The sequence below is a fragment of the Coloeus monedula genome (assembly GCF_965178545.1).
Source record: "Coloeus monedula genome assembly, chromosome: 3".
Taxonomy (NCBI): Eukaryota; Metazoa; Chordata; class Aves; order Passeriformes; family Corvidae; genus Coloeus; species Coloeus monedula.
This window is the reverse complement of record NC_138783.1, coordinates 9,290,884-9,311,529: the sequence shown is the minus strand read 5'-3', so window position 1 is coordinate 9,311,529 and position 20,646 is coordinate 9,290,884. Positions and strand designations below refer to the sequence as shown.

Below are 20,646 nucleotides of genomic sequence, written 5' to 3'. Positions count from 1 at the left end.
CTGTGGAAACATGTTTCTTGCGTCTCCATGCTGGCAGCAAATATGCGATTTTTGAACTCAATTTTTCATTGCCATTTCTGTAAGACATTTAGGCTCACTAGCTTATTGCTTCACATGTCAGAAACTAAAAAGAAAAAGATAGTTTTATGATTTGAGAAGCTGCTTTATCCATACTCTTGAATAGTCATGCACTGTATTCAGCAAGCTACAGATACAAATGAGTATGACAACACCTCTAATGAGAAAACAGATTTATTTGAGATGGCAGGATAAGCCATTATCTCTCCAAAGAAATGTGTCTATATCCCCAAACCCTTTTTATCCTTTCTAATACAATGCACAACTTTTCTGCATGTTTTCTTTTCAACAGAACTACAAAAGAATATCTCAACAAGACTACTCGTAGTTGCTCTTTCCAACCAAAGAAGGCAGATATTACAGGTTGAAGAAATTTGTAGGTGTATAAAAGGTAAGAAAATTACAGGACAGTGATGAGTATAATGAATTTCATTTCCACAAGCTTCTAATTCTTCTGAGGAAGAGAAGAACACAGGTTTTGCTTAGGCCTCTTTAACAAACATGCATACCCTGCAATGAAGTACTATGAGATGAGAGGTTACATTCCAAGCTAAATGCAGACTAGCCCTTGCCTCTGAGGCAAGGAAAGGACATATCCTCGAAAAGACAGCACAGACAGATGCTCACATGCTCAAGAGACAAGTAATTTTAGATTAGTTGATTCTCATGTTGTTTGGAAAAACTTTTTATACTTACTGTAATTCTCTCATCTTTGTCATCTAGAGGGGTCCCATCTTTCTTCCATGATATAGTGGGTTCTGGGTGACCTCTAGGGGGCTGGCATTCCATCACTGCAGGTTCCCCCACAGCTACCATGACATCTGATGGATTTTGTCTGAAGTCATCCCGTAGAACTGAAAGAATAAAGACAATGAAGCAAAAAAATTACTCAACAATATACTAATGGCACAGCAAAGTGTTTTGTATTGGCCTTTAATGGTGTCTGTTGTCATTGTATTTTATATTAATGAACAGATCAGTTAATCAATATAATCTGTTGATGGTCTCTAGTACTTCCATGCAGTAACAGAGAAAACCCATGTGCAACCCTAATTTAACTTCCAACATACAAGCCAAGTAAAAGAGGCTGAGAGAGCTCCCACAGATGAGCTGCCTCACTGGTAGCACTTGGCATAAAGTCTGTGAGCACAGAAGTCAGTCTCACCCCTGTGCCCACCAAGATCATGGAGAAGATCATCCTGGAAACTATGCTAAGGCACAGGGAAAATAAGGAGGTGACATGGTAACATTGCTTCACTAAGGGCAAATCACACGACAAATTTGGTGGCCATTCTACAATGGGGTTACAGCAGTGGTGAATTAGGGGAGAGCAATGGACGTCATCTACTGGACTTGTGCAAAGCATTTGACACTGGCCTACATGACATCCTGGTCTCCAGACTGGAGAGACATGGATTTGACAGATGGACCACTCTGTATACAAGGAATTGGCTAGATGGTGGCACTCAAAGATTTGCAGTCAATGGCTCAATGTCCAAGTGGAGACTGGTGACAAATCCTGTTCTTCAGGGTCGGTACTGGGACCAGCACTTTTTAACATCTTTGTTGGTGACATGGACAATGGGATCAATGGGTGGGATTGGGCACCCCCAGCAAGTCTGCCAATGACACTTTGAACTGAAAGAGAACAGGTTTAAATTAGATATTAGGAAGAAATTCTTTACTGTGAGGATGATGAGGCCCTGGCACAGGTTGCCCAGAGAAGCTGTGGATGCCCCATCCCTGGAAGTGTCCAAGGTTGGATGAATCTCTGAGCAACCTGGTGTAGTGGAAGGTGTCCCTGCCTATGGCAGGGGGTTGGAATGAGATGACCTTTAAGGTCCATTTCAAAACAAAACATTTTGTGACTCCTATCACAGTTGAAGATGGCACAGTAACTTCTGCTCAGGTAGAATGTGACTTGGGGGTAAGAATTGCAGAGGTTGCTCTCTGCCCCTTTTTTCCTGAGACACAAGGTCAGCCTGCCAGTAACTCAGAGGTTTATGGTTAAAGATTGGCCACTGGCCATATGAATTGTACCCATCCCTAAATTTAGGGCAAAAATTAATGAACTAACTAAACTTCCCAGTTCTTTGATGACATTACAAATCACTAAACATTGGCCCAGCCTTAGCCAAACTCATCTTTGCAATTTGGCTTGTGTCTTTCCAAAGCAAAAATATTAAAAATCTTTCCTGATCTCTGGCAGTCATCACTTAGTCTAAGCCAGGATCACATCCTTTGTTTAGAAGTCAATTTTACCACCTTTACACAGCAAGAAGCATTTTTATTGCACCTTCATTACTAGAATTTGTTCTTTCTCATCATTTGGCCCAGCCCAGGCCTAGGAAACTCCTCGTTTCCTCCAGCCATCCACTATGAATTTTATCAATAGCTGTGTGATTATTTTTCTTCCTAGGAGAGGAGAGACCTCATACTGTGCCCAGAAGACCACTACATAAGGGCACGGTTTAACAGAAGAATGGCATTCCTAAGCCTTGCCAAGTAAGTGGCATTAGGTTTAATCTAAAAATAAATAACACAAATGATAACAAATACAACGTTCTAGTCCTCTCCACTGCCCTTCCTCCATCCACACTGAACAAAGGATAGGCTAATGGAAAAGCACACTACAACCAAAGGGCTCTCAGGATTTTTACAGAGCTGTATGTCACTCGTGCTACCTGCAACAATCTTGTGTCAACAGTAAATAATGCCAAGAAGCTTCAGCAAAAAATACATCTATACCTCCCAAGCCATGGACCCCAGATACATGGACATTCACTACCGAATAGGGGCTTGGTTGTTAATGCTGCTTCAAAGGGAGGTGAGACTTATTGTCAGCTGTTAAGGAATGTGGTTGTTCTTACAGGTACAGTGCTACCACCAAACCATCCCTCTCTGTAAGGTCCTTCATGCCGGTCTGAGGGCAAATGGGTCACCTGCTTTGGGAGAGAGGTATATATACCTTGCTCACACCTGCTTTTATTATAACGTAATACACAACAGGGAAAGTTCCACACTGATACAGAAGTGTAGGCCGGAATCAAAAACAATAAATAAAGAATATTTTGCCACTATTGTAGAAAAAGGACATAAATTCCAGAAGTAACAAAGAACATCTGTGTGTCAAAAAGACTTAAATATAGTACAGATCTCACCAAACATTTGAATTTACTAATCCCCTTGCATTCTGAAGCACACACATTTCTAATGTTTCAGTTCAATTATTGAAACTCCTGGATACCCTGGAAGCAGTACATACTGTTGCTCTGAAAGAGTATAATCAAGGATAACATGTCTATATCACTTTAACAATACATACTAATAGAACAGAATTATAGGACTTAAGGAAGAAATTATGGAATAATTTAGATTGGAAGGAACCCCTGGAGGTCAAGTCTACAACGAGGTGCTCTTGAATGAACATGTTCTCTTGGACAGACCAGGTCTCTTGAACAAACCTAGTGCAGAGAGTTTATTAAAAAAACAACCCAAAACCCAACCCAACAAATAAAACATGCACCTATTGCTTAGTGTACAAAAGCCTGAGAAAGCACACTCCAATCAAGAACAAAGTATTTCTCTCTCTAAAAGGCAAAATGCATGGATATTTTCCTTCTGTGAACTTGGGAAAAAATTGAAAATATTTTCAGCTATAACATCATGTTTTTAAAAAGGGGAATGATGTCATTTTAAGTTATTCAGAAAGGTAGGTCAAAAGACTAATCCTTTGAATTCCCCTCTGCTTTCAACAAAACTTTGTTAAGTTTAACCCACATTCCCTTATATCTTCCTTACTATATTCCCCTATATATTGATGCACAAAAATTGGACAGTTCGGATTAATTTTTGGTTATGGAAGTGTTAAAACACTTCTCCCAGACACTGAAAATATTAAATATCCTTGTTCCGCTTACACTGAATGTGGTGTTAACAGCCAGAGACAATTTCTTGTGTTCCCAAGCAACCCTCAAGACATCCAGACACATGGATCACTGTAAACCATATCCTGCAAATGGATAGCTGGACACTGCTTCTACTGAAGTCCAAGAATTTTTTTCTATTTAATACCGTAGAGACTTAATCTGGCTTGGAGCCACTGAACATATTATTACTTCTTTTTTATTTTTTTTTAATCACTTCTCCAAATTAAAGAACATTAAAAGAAGAGGACACAGAAGTTGCCCTAAGTTACTAACCCCTCCCTCCCATAGCTCCAGTTCCCAGTGCCAACAGCACATGAAAGTGCAGAAGAGGTTGCTACGCCACAGTTCTTTTGCAACACAAAAAAGTGTTTTGACCATGAGTAAGAAGCCTCTCATTACTGCTGAAGATTGTATCATTTGGATAAATTTAAGATACATATAAAAAGAAGCAGCCTGAAGTTTAATAAAAATTAAATCAAGTGATCTTAATAAAGCGTAAGTGCTTTTCAAGTCTGAAAGACCTCATAAATCTAAGAGCAAAGACTATCAGATAGCACCTCAGATGGCTTTAGCACCCCTGAAGAAACAAAGAAGTCCAGTACTTACATAATAAAACCAAATTACTTCTGTAATTTCTACACTCCTTAGTCTTATAATAGCTTTACAAGCATAGTACCTTGCCTGCAAACCAAGACCTTTCACAAATTAACCAGTTCTTAGGAGAATGCCTAGGAGGACATCAAAGGTCCAGGCCACAGATACTTCAAAACAAGTATTTTTTTTTCCCATTTACTATAAATTATTTTGGCTCTAACATCACATAATGAAATGCTAACAAAATGTAATCCATTAGAGATTACTCCACAGATAGTCATCGCAATTATTTTCGCAGCTGTAAAGTAGATACATGCTCTGTTTTGTTTGCCTCAGGCCCTGGCAATCTTGCATGAAGTTATAAATCTAAAATTTTCATCCCTTACTGAAAAAAACCTTATTTTTTCTTTGCTGTCCTTCACAGTCAAGGCTCACTGTAAATTGAGAAAACATTTCCTTTTTAAGTTACATTAGAAGCATACTTTGCAATCCACTAAAGCAAATGCTTTCTGTCACCCAACAGTGAAATTTCACCTCTTTCTACATATATGCAGCTGGAATGAAAAAAAGATATATCAAGAGGACATTTGCTTCTTTTTTTTTTTTTTTAAGAATCTTCATAGATGTAACACCCTCCTCCCCATTTCTGACAGACCTTGGTTACGGTTTTCTAGCATTTTACCTAATATTTTCTGAAATACAATGAAGAATGACTGTAACCATCATCACAGCACAGCTGGGACAACTCCATGATCGTGCTGTGTGAACATGCTGAACAAATCAGGTTCAAAAGCTCCATGTAAAAGTCAACTTCTCACACAACTACTTCGTATCGTGTACTCTTCAATTCATTAAAGAGTTTTACCTTCCCCAGAGACTCTTTCTCAGAGAATAAGGGAACTGGCAACCACTTGAGGATAAATTTTTATTGCTAAGTAGAGATGGCACCAAAACACTGCTTTGCAAAATGCAGCACCCAGTGCTTTTTTTTTCCTTTGTTGCCTTCTATGAAAAAGAGTAGGGAGACACTACTGGGTGAAATGAGAGGAAGGTAGGCAGGATTGTTTTTGCCTATATAAACTGTAGATAATTCAGAAAGATTATTGTTGCAGTAATCTTTAAGTAACTGTGATTCGAAAGGGATATAGAAAACACAAGATAAAATAAACCAATCAGAAAGTTCTAGTCAATACCTGAAAAGAATGAATTTGTAAGGTAATTACCATCAGACATTGTGGATATCATGCCTTAACAGGTGGTATCTTTTAAGATCTGGAAATCAGAAAATTTCCTGAAAATTTTGATTACAGGTCTATTCTAGTCCAGACACCTCATGCACAGTTCAAAGCAGTGCAGCAAAATATATCCAGGATCCCTAATCAACCAAGATCTTATAGCCATGGTCAACTCAGTGAACAGAGGAAGAGGGAAATGATGATGCTTGTGGTGCAAGTTTCTGAATCAGACCAAGGCAATTTTAATCCATTTCAATTCTTTTAAAAAGGCATCACTCAGAATTGCTTTCCATTAACTCTCTTGCACCATCCCACGCAAAACACACTATTTTGCAAGTCTGCTTCTTAGAGAGAGACGGTGAGCCAAAGTATGAAACAATTATTTAACAGAAGAGATCCCAACAAGCTCCACTCTTTCAGCATGAAGATAATTTGAATCTTTCTTTGAATAAGAGCAGGTGCCTCAAAAATGGTGGAAAAAGAAAGTGAAATAAATGGAAGAAATACTCATCACATTTCTTTGAAAAACAACTAGACCTCAGCTAATGAGCAAGTTTCCAACAGCAAACAAAACCCTCCTGACATCAAACAAGCTAAAGCTGAGCTATGCAACCTTAATGGCCCGCTGCCCCGCCTTTTTGGCTAATTTTGTTAAAAACTGAAATAGATTTTAAATCTTTTTTAATACCCACCAATTCTATTATTTTCATTCCTTTACATATATATATACAGTATTTCCATGTTTTCCTTTTCCTCCCCAATAAAAGAGCAGTATTTACAAACTAAGTTCTCACCTAATACTTCATCTGACTAATAAAATATGATGAACAAAACAACAAAAATGAGAGCTTTCTTTAAAAACCTATAAAATTAGGAAAACAAAAATAGGATTCAGGAGGTTATATAAATCATCTAATCCCATGAAGCTGCAATCAAAGAGAAACTAATTATTGCTTAGTCAGGATTGAGCTGTTATTGAAAAGCAGAACTCTTCCTGTAATTTAGGATCAGCAATGAGCCCTTTTTCCCCACTACCTACTGAACTTGTACTTCAAATTTACTGAGAAGCACCAGACATGTTTGGCATTCAAATATAAGATGGTTGTCAGTTGGAACAGTGCTTCAAACCAGGTGCTTAATTTTAATTACAACTAACTTAAGCATCAGCCAGAATTATGGTACCTTGTTTAAAGACTTTGCTGGCATGAAATTTATACAGATGTCAGGATACAATTTTTAATACATGCGTGCCACTAACAGGAAAGTGTTAGAGCACCTAATTAAGCGAAAATGAAACAAAAAAAGGTATGCATTATCGAATTTAAGTCAGCCCATGTGTTACCATATAATATTTTAGACCTAATTAAACTGTTACCTGGTTTGACCAAAAAACTTTATCATTTACAAATGAGAAATATTTTTTTGGAAGAGACCTCCCTAAAAGTCTCCATGCAGTCATAAAAAGTTAAAGGAAAAACTGATTCCCTGAAAAAATGCTTTCTTTTCCTTTCTGAAGGTGTTAAAACCAGGTTAACATTGGTGTTAAACAGTCATTAAAATGGAACAGAAGGAGTAGGGCTATAAATAGTCAGAAATTACTGTTGTGATCATCTAACAAGACCACTCATGTAATGCAGGCAATAATTTTATGCAGTGACCGAGTCCAGCAGTGCTGTATGGAATGTTTCAAAAGATGTCTACACTTCTACAAGGCTCCAAGAGGCTGGAAGTCTCAGCCAGCACGCCTAGGGCTCCTCACTTCCCATCATTTCCAGTTCTCTTATGTCGCTCCTACCTTGCAGCACTTTGACCTCTTGCTACCCCTTGCTCAGTCAGACTGAAAGCCTTCTACAGACAAGCAGATGCCAATCAGTTCAGTATCCACATCTCTAATATTCCCTCAGCCTTCTCTGAGCTTCAAAAGCTACAGAAGCACTGGACACGTGGCCACTGCTCCAACCACAGCAGCTCTGACTGCACAGTCTGAGAATCCACATCAAACAGGTCTCCAGACAGAGGAGGCTGCTCATGGCAAAGAGGCTGGTTATAAAGCAATGACCACCACTTGACATCATCACAGCAGAAATCTATTTTTAAGCCTCAGCTCTACATTTATGACAACACATTCAACGTCATGCATTCATACAGTGCTGTCCTGCTTGGCTTTGAACTCTGCCCATTAGCAAACCCCACCACCCTCAGAGTCTGAAGAAACAAAAGCACTTTAAAATCAAATGGCTTTTTGCTTAGTGGTCATATGCATATGTATGAGTTAGTTCAGACCTTTACCTGGGTCTACATAATTGACATCACAACATTATATATATTTCTATCTCAAGATCTCCTTTAGTGAAAGGAAACAACCATTAAAACTGCTCAGTAAAACAACTGTTTTTTCTACTTTATTACCACTGAGATCAACTAATTTAGTTTATTTAGCTCGTTCATAAATACTTCCTCCATGATGTCACTATGGAAGATCCTGAAGGGTTAATGAATGCAAGAAAAGATTTCCAAAGGCCTTTCTTTGAGACATTGAAACAATTTAAGAAATGCCTTTTATTATTACGCTCATTCTCATATTGCCAAGGATTTATTTTTAAATTTGAAATTACACCACTTTTAAGATTTTGGTAGACATTTCAAGAGGCATGTAGAAATTTTAACAGTGATTTAAATTTGGAAGAGTTAAAGAGTGCTGAAGAATAGCATTACTTAACTTGAATGAGTGAAAAAGAATTACTTAAAGAATTAAAGAAAGCGTGAATGGCATACATGGAACGTTTTCGTTCAGAAAACTTGCATTCCTACTACCCAGCAGAGTAACACAGAATTTCCAGCAGTGGGAAATTGCCTATTTCTCATGAAACATGCAGATCTGCTAAAGATTTTACTGAATCTTGTACCACATTCTACTGCAAGGATGTTAACAGATTAAAGGTGTCAGAAAGCAGCACTAAGTTCGTGTTACCAGCCTATGTAATTTAGTACTAACATTATTAGTACCACCTGGCTGATGACATCAGCAGAGAGCACAGACAGCCAAAGCAAAAAAGAAACATGGCTTTGTTTTAGCACTGACAAACAGAACCAAGACAATAGAGTTAAATAGTGGTGATAGATGTACAAAACAGCAGCAGTGAAATTATATCACACTTCTAAAATGTTAGCAAAATGTACTGTCTCCATTACTGTAACCTTTAAGTTGTTGTAAAACAGATTCTGTCTAAAGAATTATGTTTCTGATTGCCTTTTCTCTGCCCATCGAAGAAGGACCTGGGGGATGTTGGTTGACAGCAGCTGAACTTGAGCCCGTTTGTCCTCAGATGGCCAAGAAGGCCAATGGCATCTGGCCTGAATAAGGAACAGAGTGACCAGCAGGATCAGGGCAGTGACTGTCCCCCTGTATGTGGCAATGACGATGATGTGGCACCTTGAATCCTGTGTCCAGTTGTGGGCTCCTCGCTCCAAGAAGGGCATTGAGGGTCTGGAGTGTGTCGAGAGAAGGGCAATGCAGCTGGGGAAGGGTCTGGAGCACAAGTCTGATGAGGAGCAGCCAAGGGAGCTGGCAGGGCTCAGCCTGGGGAAAAGGAGGCTGGGGGGGGCAAACCTTATCACTCTACAGCTCCCTGACAGGAGGGTGGAGCCAGGTTGGGTTGGGTTCTGCTCCAGGTACCAAGAGACAGGACAACAGGAAATGGCCTCAAATTGCACCAGGGGAGGTTTGGGCTGGGTATTAGGAAAGAGATTCTTCACTGAAATGGTGTTCAGACATTGGAATATGCTGCTCAGGGCAGTGGTGGAGTCACCACGCCTGGGGGGATTTAGAAGACGTGCACATGTGGCACTTGGGACATGGTTTAGTGGTGAACTTGTCAGCGCTGAGTTAACAGCTGGATTCAATGATCTTAAAGGTCTTTTCCAACCTAAACCATTTGATGATTCAGCACAGCATCATCAAATTAGGATCTTCATATCTACTGAAGGTTAATAATTACCATCTCTGGAAAAGTGTCCTTCCCTAAGACACTCAGCAACACATATCAGCAAATAAAAGACCAGCCTGCTTCTAATCCATTAAAATAGAAGGAAATCAAGGACTGCTGCACCACTTGGATCACATATTTAAAAGGTGCTGATGGCAAATACAAGTCATATGCTTGAATCAAGCAGTATGTTACACTGCAAAAACAATTAAATATTTAGGCATTTGGCAATAAACTTACGACTGCACAGAGTTTAAAGTAAATATATTTATTGTGATTCATTACTGTCATTAAGAAACTTGCAATTGTTAATAGAAAGAAAGGCAGACTTAAGAAGCAGGATCAAAAAAAAAAAAAAAAAAAAGGAAAGAAAAAGAAAAAAGACTTCTGTAAAAACCATTGGCTGAAGTTACTTGAAAACCATTACAAAAATTTATGGAAACCACTCAGAGTGTCTGAATTTATTTCACTCATTTAAGATTTGGGTTTTAAGTACTGCCTGGAATCTTACTGGGCAACATAGTTGTCAGCCTATAACAGCATTTCCACATGTGGAAAGGAAATTGTAAATGGATTAGATGATGAATTGAGAATCAATTAAATGACCAAATCTGATAAGTCATATAAAGAGTAATTTTAACTCCTGGGAGAAAGGGTAACTGACAGGCCTCAGAGAGCATGCTGCAGCACTGGGAAACCTAATTAAATCCTGAAGGATCTGTGATGCCTCAGGCACGCAGCTCTCAGAGTATCCCTTAGTTTGATTGAAAATTGAAAATAGATAAGGGGAAGGGACCTAATTATTAATTTGACTGACTGTGTAGGAAAAGCAATCCCTCTCAACATCTTCCACGTATTATGCTCCAGGACAAGGCATCTACTACCTGTAACTAAGAATTTACCTCCTGGAAGAATAGATTAATTTCTACAGACTGCAGAGATTATTTCCCTTCACTTGTCCTAAATATGAAATATTTTCAGGCATTTTCTGTTAGTAATAGTAGCAGTAGTACATTTTGCATTGGGGTTATTTGAATCATGCTGGATTACAGACAATATTTTCAGCATGACTAACACAGCACATTTCCAAACTTATGGACACAAACCAAGGGGTTTTAGACACAGCTCAGCCAAGAATTGTCTTTCAGACATCACAAATTAGTTTTCATAAGGCAAAGAAGAGTGTGCATCTTTAGATCCAAGGATTTGACGGCATTCTGTAAATAAAAATTTCTCTCTCTACACTCCAAAGTAAGATTCTGATGTTTAGTTTGCAAGGAACTGTTGGCTGCACTGGCCTTCCTTCAAATCGGATTATAATGGAGAAAAAGAACCAGATTACTTGCTGCAGCAAGACTCTGTCTTGGCCATCCAAATTACATCATAAAGAGATAACTGAAATCAAAGAAGCTATAATGACCAGACAAGGAAAGAGAAATGGTGAGAACACACTTCACCAGAATTCCAATGTCTTCCTTAACTACTCACCAAACTTATTTCACGAGCAGAACAGAATTCTTTTTCAAGAAAGAGTACAAGAACCAACCCAGAAATGCCTCTGTCATCTAACTCAGCATAAAGGAATACAGGTAGCAAGGACAGAAGAAAACATTTAGCCAGTTTACAATGAAAGGTTATAGCTAAGATGGCAAATGAAGCTAGATTGCAATTGATTTAAAATGTGTTGCTCTCCAATAGCAAGCGACACTGGGTTGTGTTGTGAAAAACTTACTCTCATCCCATAGTTCCTAAAATGGAAAATCCCTCAGCTGGCCAAATCCAAAGGAACCTCATTTGTTGTAATCTGTGCTGTTAAAATGGCAGAAGCAACTGCTCCAGAGGCCTGCCAATGGAACTGGCAGCACTTCCTGTAGTACGGGAAAGACTTAAATGCTGACCATACTTGCATATTTGCTTATAATCATCCTTTCACTCTGAAGGAGTCAAAAACTTATCAGAGGAGACATTTGCAAAGAAATAAAGATTTCCATGCCCTTGATAAGAAGTTTTCTGCAGTAGTTCTAAATCTGCATATGCCCTATGTTATTGTTCTGCTAAAGATGCTGCCTCCACACAACAATTTTAGCCCTGTCCTTCTGCTTAGCATGCAAATTCTAGGGTGTTATACCACTACCATCAACATTTTTTTGAAAGAACTCTTATTTCCATGAAAAAAATCCCCATTATGCTCTTAAAGTGGTTGAAAAAAATGACACTTTAATATCAGAGAATATACAGTATCATTATCACACTCAAACAGCTAAGTCGCTTCTTTAATATTCCAGAAAATTATATTCCCCCATTACACATGAGGTCAAGCCTGAAACATCAGTCAGAAGGGGCAAGATGCAGGCACTTCATATGGCTGAGTGGCTCACTCTAAATAACAGCAGAGCTAAGAACAGCATTTGTTGGCGCCACACACTACAGCAAGGCCACACAGCTCAGAAATGTTGCTGAACTATTACATACACTTTCATTCTGTTCTAATTTTCTCTTATTGTATACCATTTTATTGTCTTGGCAGAATCTACAGACCACAGAGCTCCACTGTCTTTGTTCAGCTCTCCAGACTGCTATACAGCAGGACATACCTCAGTTAGATAGTAGATGTTTCATCAGTCATACCCTGCATTCCCAAATGCGTGAATGCGTCATCCTTATGGTAATGCTATCTTGTTTTTTTACCTCCTAATACATTCGAGATGTAAATTGACAAGAGATTGCCACAGCAGAAATGGATAAACCATTTCAAAATTACATTTATGCCAAATATCATGTACTTTCCAAATTACTTTTGCTGGTTTTAGAAAACAATGCAGGGAATCACCTCAGGGGAAAATGGCAGACAGCCTTACACAGAGGTCATAGAGAAATAGAGTCTTCATCTAATTCAATTAACTGCTTTCAGTTAGATCCCAAATGGTACAGGCAAACATTTGTTCTATTTCAGGCATATTCTAAGAAATGAATCATTCTCCTTTCCCACTACACACAGGCACGGAAAAATATCACACACTCAATTATTTTATTGTTCAGAATTTGAAAAATCTCAAGACAGACGTCTTTATGATTTACAGTGACATCTCATAATTTAGGAAACCATCTGAAGGCTTCAAATATTGTAAAATTCTACAAAGAGCATTACAAAAAGTAGCAAAGTTAATAGCTACAACAATGAAAAATGGTTTTGAAAGCAAATAGACACACCAAATTCACCAAGCTGGAACTCTGAATTACAGCTCTTGGAGATTTATACGCTATCATAAATGGCAAAAGACAGTAAAATCACACAGAAAAGTACTTCTGCATTTGGACTCTCATGCTGGCTTCAATCCCTATGAGATATTCGAAGGCAAAGTGCCAACTGATCAATATGTTACTATTTAATGTGCAGTAAGTGCTACTGAGGAAAAATCAGAGAAACATTGCCTGTTAGCAGAGTCTGCTGTACTGCTGGCAGGAAGGAGTGCACCAAGTTGTGGATCACCCCATGTGGTAAGACAGCAGCCAGAAGTCTGATTCAGAATTAACAAAAGGAAACAGAGGGCAATGCTCAGCGTGAACACAAACGCGCATAAAGCCAGGCAGATTTCATTACTGAAGATTTTAATTTTGATTAAATGCTTCCTTTTCTATCAGGTCACATTCATTGTTTGCTGTGTTTTCATTAATACTTTAATACACAGGGAACATTAAGTTGCATAACTTCAGTGTTGCAGCGGAAGATAGCATCTTTAATAACAGCTATAAAAGAGGTGCTGGCATCCACCACTGTCCAACTTTGGGATGCTCTGAGGCAGTGTGGGCTGGCAGGGGCTTTGTGGCATGCAGGACAACACATCAGCACTAACCACCAAAGCAAAAGGAAAGTGGATGACTGCAAGGTGAGCTTAGGCTGTTTGAAATGGGAACTTATAAATGCAAAGCAAACCAACATGATGGAAAGGGCTGTGAAAGGCAGAAAGTATCAAGGTGGTGAGTCCATTTGGGGGAAATACTGCATTTCCCTTTCTTTCACAGCCTGTAAGAAACTGCAGTACAGGGCAAATCCTCAAAAACTTCCCAGGAAACTATGGCAGTAAAGAAATTTTAACATGTAATTTTAGTAATTTGACAGGTGTCTTTTTTCCCCCTTGTTTTTGGTGTTTCTACCTACACACAATGAAACTTAAGTCTGGATAAAATTCAACAGACAACATTCTTCTTGATTCCATATGAGTATGGATACCCTCAGCACTACCTACACTCAATTTCCCTTGCCCCTACAAACCTGAGCTGTGGAGAGCATGGTACACTCACTCTTACAAAGACCTACCAACTCTGTTAATTAAATTCCCACCCATGCTGAGCAGCCCCTAAAGGTTAATTTCCTAGATTTCCATTCAGAATTGTTATAGAGAGAAAAAGCAAACGTCGTATTGTGCGAGACGAGGATCCTTTCAATTCTCCATGAACTCTGAATTAATTCTCAAGTCAGTTCAGTGGCCTGGTTCTTTTCTGTATGTTTAAGCACAAAAAGTAATCTTGAAAACATTATGAGACTTGGTCTAGACTGCCAGTACATGCATAAAAATTAATGCCATATGTTTTCAAGACCGTTTTAAAAAAGTAAATTAACTGCTATTAATTTTGGTAAAGAGGATACGTAGAAGCCACTAAACTTGCAAGATAAAGCTACTGATATCTTCTAATAGTTCACTCAGAAACAACTGAGTTAAGGGAAGAAAAACCGAAACAACCACCCCCAAAAAGTATCTGGATTGCCAAAATCCTTACACTTGTTTTTCTGATACATAATGTGACAACAGGTTTTTGTTGTTACAGGACTTTCTAGTAAATGAAAACTACAGTGGGTGATGGATGAAACTAGAGCAGAAAATGAACAGACCCCCAACAGACCCCAACTGGAGTCTTCCTGAAACGTGCACAGTGTGGACATTGCTTCTCAGGAAAACTGTTTCTCTCTATAAGTACACCTCTTTTGGGTTGGAGTACTTGAAACTCCTTTCTGCACACGTAACGAATATACAGTAGAGCTAACAATACCTGATATCTTAAAAATTCCTTATTAATAGCCACTGTAACAATCTCAGAAATGTCAGATTAAGTTTTAAGTTCACATTACAGTGCATTTATTTCTTAGACTTTGGGTAGTGATTACAAAACCACCAGGAGCAAGAGGGCTATGCAAGCCTTATCTTGTCAGGAAACAAGAAAACACAAGTCAGCAAATAAGAATCTTCAAAGTCACCCTGTTCATTTATATATGAGAATCTAAAGAAAAAAAAAAAAAAAGATTTATTCTCTTTTCTAAAGAAAGTGCTTTGCTTCTGTTTGTGTGCTTGAATGCAATTGTTTGCCATCTTTCAGTGGGTTACCACGACAAGTCACCACTAAGAAGCTTTCCTGAACTTTCAGACTGAGGCACTACAGCTACTTTGTTCAGAAAATGCTTTTAAATAGTGAACGTTCCTAGTGTTTATACAAAGTGTAAGGTGCATATAAGTATACTTATATATAAGTGGTCTTCTTTGCTGTATTTCTTGTTGGCTTCACCGCAATGAGATACTTGTCTCAGAACTGAAATACTTAGAATGCTATGTAGTACCAAACCCACAATTTATGTGCACTACTGCTGCATGTTAAAACCTATTTGTGTATCTTGGATTTTTTAGGGGTAAGAAGCTGTGTCCTTATTAAAGCCACTGAAATAATATTATATACCCACAAATCCACTGAATTGATGTACTTGGTCTAAAATGGGAACCCTTAAGAGTACAACAGTAAGCAGGGAAAAACAGAGTTATAAAAGAGTTACCAAAGAGTTTATAAAAGTTATAAAGACACCAGCTATCAGAAGTAAGAAGTGTCGCTAGCATTTATTCCCATTATCGTGTCAAACTTCTCTTATCACTATGTCTGTACACATAATGCCTCGGTAGCCTTTGCTATTCTAACATATAAAACTGTATGACAGGCAAAACTATCTAATCTCTCAGAGGAAAACAATTTAAAGAGGAAAGGGGTAACTCTATACATATTCATCTAAAAAAAACCCAGTACCAAATACCTCACTAAACTCTGCCAAGGTTCATGGAAACAACTGGGATTTGTATATACATCATTTGGATATAGGCCATTATCAAACTATCTAGAGAATTAATCAAGAGAGGACACTCTCAGCAAAAGAAGACTGATGCTACATAATCAGAAACACCAGAGCTGTAAACAATGGGAATGCACATTATTCCCAAACAGCATAAATAATTTAAGACTTCCAGAACTGAAATTAATCTACATACCATTTGAAGCACACAGATCCACCAATTCAGACAGAATAATGAAAGGTAAGGGGAAAACAGATGGATAATTAAAAAGATACTTTTCAAGTGGGAATAGTCTTAGCTTCACACTGCTGGTACCAAGAAATAAATATCAAGAAAATCCTATTACATGCATGTATATTTTATATGATTGGGTTTTTTTCCAGAAGGGATTGGTTTTGAGGTTTTTTTTCCCTACAGTCTGATTGGACAGTGAACCTGCTATATCTATCAACATCTGTCTGATTAACTCTTCATCTCTTTGTAGCATCATTGTTTTATAGGGCACTATTTGCAGAGAGATGGAAACAATCTCATTTGCCCGTATTTGAGATGGGCATTCTTCCCTTAAACCCCCACTGCCCTACAAGTCAGCACCCTTTCATCCCCAGATGAAGTCTCCACAGCGTACTTCAAAGGAAAAAGATACTTATGGTGTCTTAACCTTTCCTTTGAAACTGAATCTGTAGATCCAATATCACCTAGCAAGGCTAATTGCATAGTATGCAAGGGAATTACTATTATTTCAATATAACCCACCATAGGGAAATGATGAAAGCTGAGGCACTGCTGTAACAGGCTTTACATAAAGACAGCACCACAAACACACTACCAAAGGTAAGTGCCTTGCACAAACACAAGCACAACAGGAAAATGTCACAAATTATCTGTATAATCTGAAAAATTACTTTCAAATATCAGCCAGCTTACCCTGCAAAGAAAACCTTGGGAGGAGAGAAAAAATAGTGAAGAAAAGAAAAGAGAGAGGGTATGTGATTTCACGGTTAGATGTTACCATACTTCTTTCATCTTATTAACTTGCTATACTCCGTATTTTATGTTCTAATCTCCTTACCCTCTGCAAGTTTTACTTTTTATATTTCTCATGCAGAAAGCAACAGCACTAAAAAAGAGTAGCATGTGCAAAAGTAGAAGTATGACCTAAACAGTTTGGAAAACTTTTACTGCATGAAACAGCTTCTACTGCAAGAATGCAAAGGAAAGGTAACTAATTTGGAGACAACTATCATTTTTAAATTAGAAGAACAGTAACCTTCTATGCCTCATCACGAAAATTCATATATTCCATTAGTTCCATTAATGCAAAAATAAAACAGAAATATTGAAAACTAAGTTAGAAAAGTGCTTAAGCATGTCCCAGTGTTTCTGGAGCAATAATAAGTTAAAGATAATGCTTAAAAGTTTTCTTCAGTCAGGGAGAGGTTGGTCAGTTCTCCCTCTAAACGCCAAAAGCAGACAAAAGGTCTTGAATCTGGTAAAAGTGCATGAACAGTGTTCAGGTGAAAAACCAAACCAAGCCAAAACCCGTCAAAACCAAAACACAACAGAAAAATAAAACCCTCAAAAACCTTAAATAACACTACCAACCGTATTTTTTACAGGATGGGAGCTATCTTCTCTATTACTTCCTTACCGAAGAGTGGAGAGGTGCAATTACATAACCTGCATTCAGCATTGCTTTGTGTCACCTGTGATTTTACACCAGGGACCACCTGAGTCAGAATGCAGCAGTTAAGCCTAAATTCACCACAGCCTAGAATGCAGTAAGAGGATCCAGCCCCACGTGAGGTACCAGGGATTGAAAACAGCTTTGTCCATTTATGAAATACAGCACACAATATTTATTTTTGTTGTTACATTTACCATATGAGGTTGGAAATCAGTACAGTAGTACTTTTTGCACACACACACTTACCGAGATATATATATATATATAGATATGTATTTATGTATTTCCACACTGTCCACATACTCTATCAAGATAAACACCTTTTGTTTCCCACATTCCCAAATAAATGTAGAGTACTAACGTGTTTATGTGTTGTTTATCCCTAAGTAAAATGCATCTAGAATTTATACATGTTTACTTTAGGCAACATGATCAGTCAGTAACAATCAGTCATGTTTTCAAATGCAGCCAAATTCTTCAAGAACGGGCTGGATGTTACTCAGTAACTTCAATTATTTTTCCACGTGAGCCTATTAGTAGCACCTACATTCAGCCAACACTGAAACAATCATCGAGTATTTTTAAAGATATCTGATGTCAGATGTAAAAGTTTCAGAGGCAACAACTATGAAAAAGAGCACAGAAAATAAGGTTACTTTTAATTATACACAGAAATAATTATCTAGCAGAGAATAACACTATATTGATGTGGTAATTAAAATATTGTATTCTGAAAGATAAATATATTAGCAAGCCAGAAGGACCTGGTCTGATTTTATTATACTTTAATAGAGAGGAAATAGAGTTAAACAGATGGCACTCAGTATTTCTCAATGAATTCAGCATCTGTGAGTACATGTTGCATAAATGCCAATTAAAATGTGTCTGAGTAAATTTAATTCCCTTGCTGATAGAATGTAAGCCAACCTAGCTGGCTAAAGATCAAGGTTAACCTTAATCGTCTGCTCAACTTGTAGCAAGTTGCTCTAAAATTGTACAGAAATTCCCAGTGAAATAATAAAACAGTGTTCCTATTGATTTGTGTTCATTTACATTCATAATTCTCTTCTCAAGTGTTGGGCCAAAGCACAAAGGGGAAAAAAATATAGTACTCTGTGAATCGTTTGACAAGTCTAAACTGAAAAAATATTTCTTTGGTTTAAAAAGCTTCTGCAGAAATATTCTGCAGAACTTCTCCTTTGGGTAATTTTATGAAGTAATTATTTTAGAAGTGACCTGATTATTTTTATGAACTACACAAGACACTTTTTAATTTCCTCTGCTCTATTACTGGCAAACTACCACTATCTTATATTAGGTTGTCATCTAATTTTGTCATAGAATGCAAAGTGAATTTCTATTATTATACAATCAAATACAAATTAAAAAGACTATATTGAAAAGATAAAGCAATACTGTTAGGCAACCCTATAGCAGTTCTAATTTAATTTAGCATTTTAGTATCTTGTAATAAGGCAGAGAAGAACAGAACACCTTAGCTATAAAAAAAAGAAAAAAAACCCACCAAACACCATCCAAAGGCAAAACTCTGAAAACTTGGAGATTTTGCCATATATTTCAAGAATTGCAAAGTGCAGCGTAGTGGGTTTGTACCCAGGAAAACTAGGCATCCACCCTTATGAGAAAAAAGAAGGCATTTTTGTGATGTGCTGAGCCATCCATAAAAATTTGGTATCATTGACTAAACTGGGGCAAATGTACACCAAGCAAAGCTTGGATCTTTTGCAAAGCTAATCAATTAAGTCCCTTTATACATAATCCATGTGTGCAGTCTTTTCCCATACCAATTATTTCATGCTGGCAGCGTTTTGTTGAGGGAAAAGCCAGTCAGAAACTATAAAACATACAGCCCAACAGCAAATGAAATTAAATGCCAGAAGTGCAAATTACTATCTAGGAAATGAAATCTGAACTATTCATGCATGTATACATACGAGCAATAAATTAAATTACGGCAGTCAGGGAAAAGACTGAAATGTCATCAGAAAGAGTGCAATGGAAACAGTGGTGCCACAATCAGCAACAATAAAAGAAAAGCTTTCCCTGAAAGTGGGAAAACAAAAGGTTTACCACTGTTCTCTACAACAGCAGGAATAAAATGACTCAGCAAGACCTTGATGCATTTTTAGATTACAGAAATCATACTGGATTTTGAACAGTTCACTAATTCAGCAAAATCCACTTCTTGGGCAGTTCTGCAAGATGGCATCATCATGTCTTTTATAGGAGGTCAGTGCTCAACAATGCCCAAAAGGAGCCTCATTTTCAGACCTATTAATCAGTGCTGAGGAGCACCTTGGAAAATCAGGTCCCTAACCATTTTAAGAACCACAGATAGTGGTACAGGAGAAGAAAGGAAATAAAAATAAAAACACCCAACACAAAGCCAGGGTCAACAACAGACATGCTTCCTAAATTAAATTATGAATGGGGTAATGTCAGCAGAATTTTCAGATAATGATTTAAATAAGTAGGGACAGTGCCCTACTCCTGACTGCTTTTTCACTGGTAGTCCTTTATTGCAATAGAGACCACAGAAGGAACAGTAAAATACTAAAATCTTGAGGTAGTCAGAGGTTCTGTAGTACATGTCTGACTATATAATGTACTGGGGAAAGACTCACATGGTCCAAAAATCAGAAAACTTGTCATTTAAAATACCACTAGCAGGTAAGATAAATTCAGAGCACAGTCAGCATTCAGCACAGGGGAAGGCTGATGAAAAGGAAGATAGATGGACAGGGCAACTTGAGGGTGAGCAAACAAATAATGGTGTCCACTTCAAGCCCTTCCTGGTTGCTACCTTTACCTTTTGGGAGAAGCATTTTTGCTTGACTTACCTGAAAAGAGGATTTGTGGGGAAGAGCAAATTCCAAGGGACAAATGAACAGCCCCCAATCATCAGATTTGTTTAATCCCATGCAGGAGTGCACCAGCAAAGAGGAAGAAGAGGCCTGTGTGCTGTGTCCTCCTTTTGTACCTCTTTGGCTGTGCAGTTATTATTCC

At 37.9% G+C, this 20,646-nt stretch overlaps 1 protein-coding gene across 1 annotated transcript in view; it reads right to left on the bottom strand.

Moving 5' to 3' along the window:
- ROBO1 (roundabout guidance receptor 1) overlaps window positions 1-20,646 on the bottom strand; it is a gene marked incomplete at both ends in the record, with an annotated part of 493,955 nt that overhangs the window by 109,004 nt on the left and 364,305 nt on the right. The window contains one exon of the mRNA XM_082279020.1: window positions 775-932. Within this exon, the coding sequence (XP_082135146.1) occupies window positions 775-932 (158 nt within the window). The remainder of the gene's footprint in view (window positions 1-774; window positions 933-20,646) is intronic.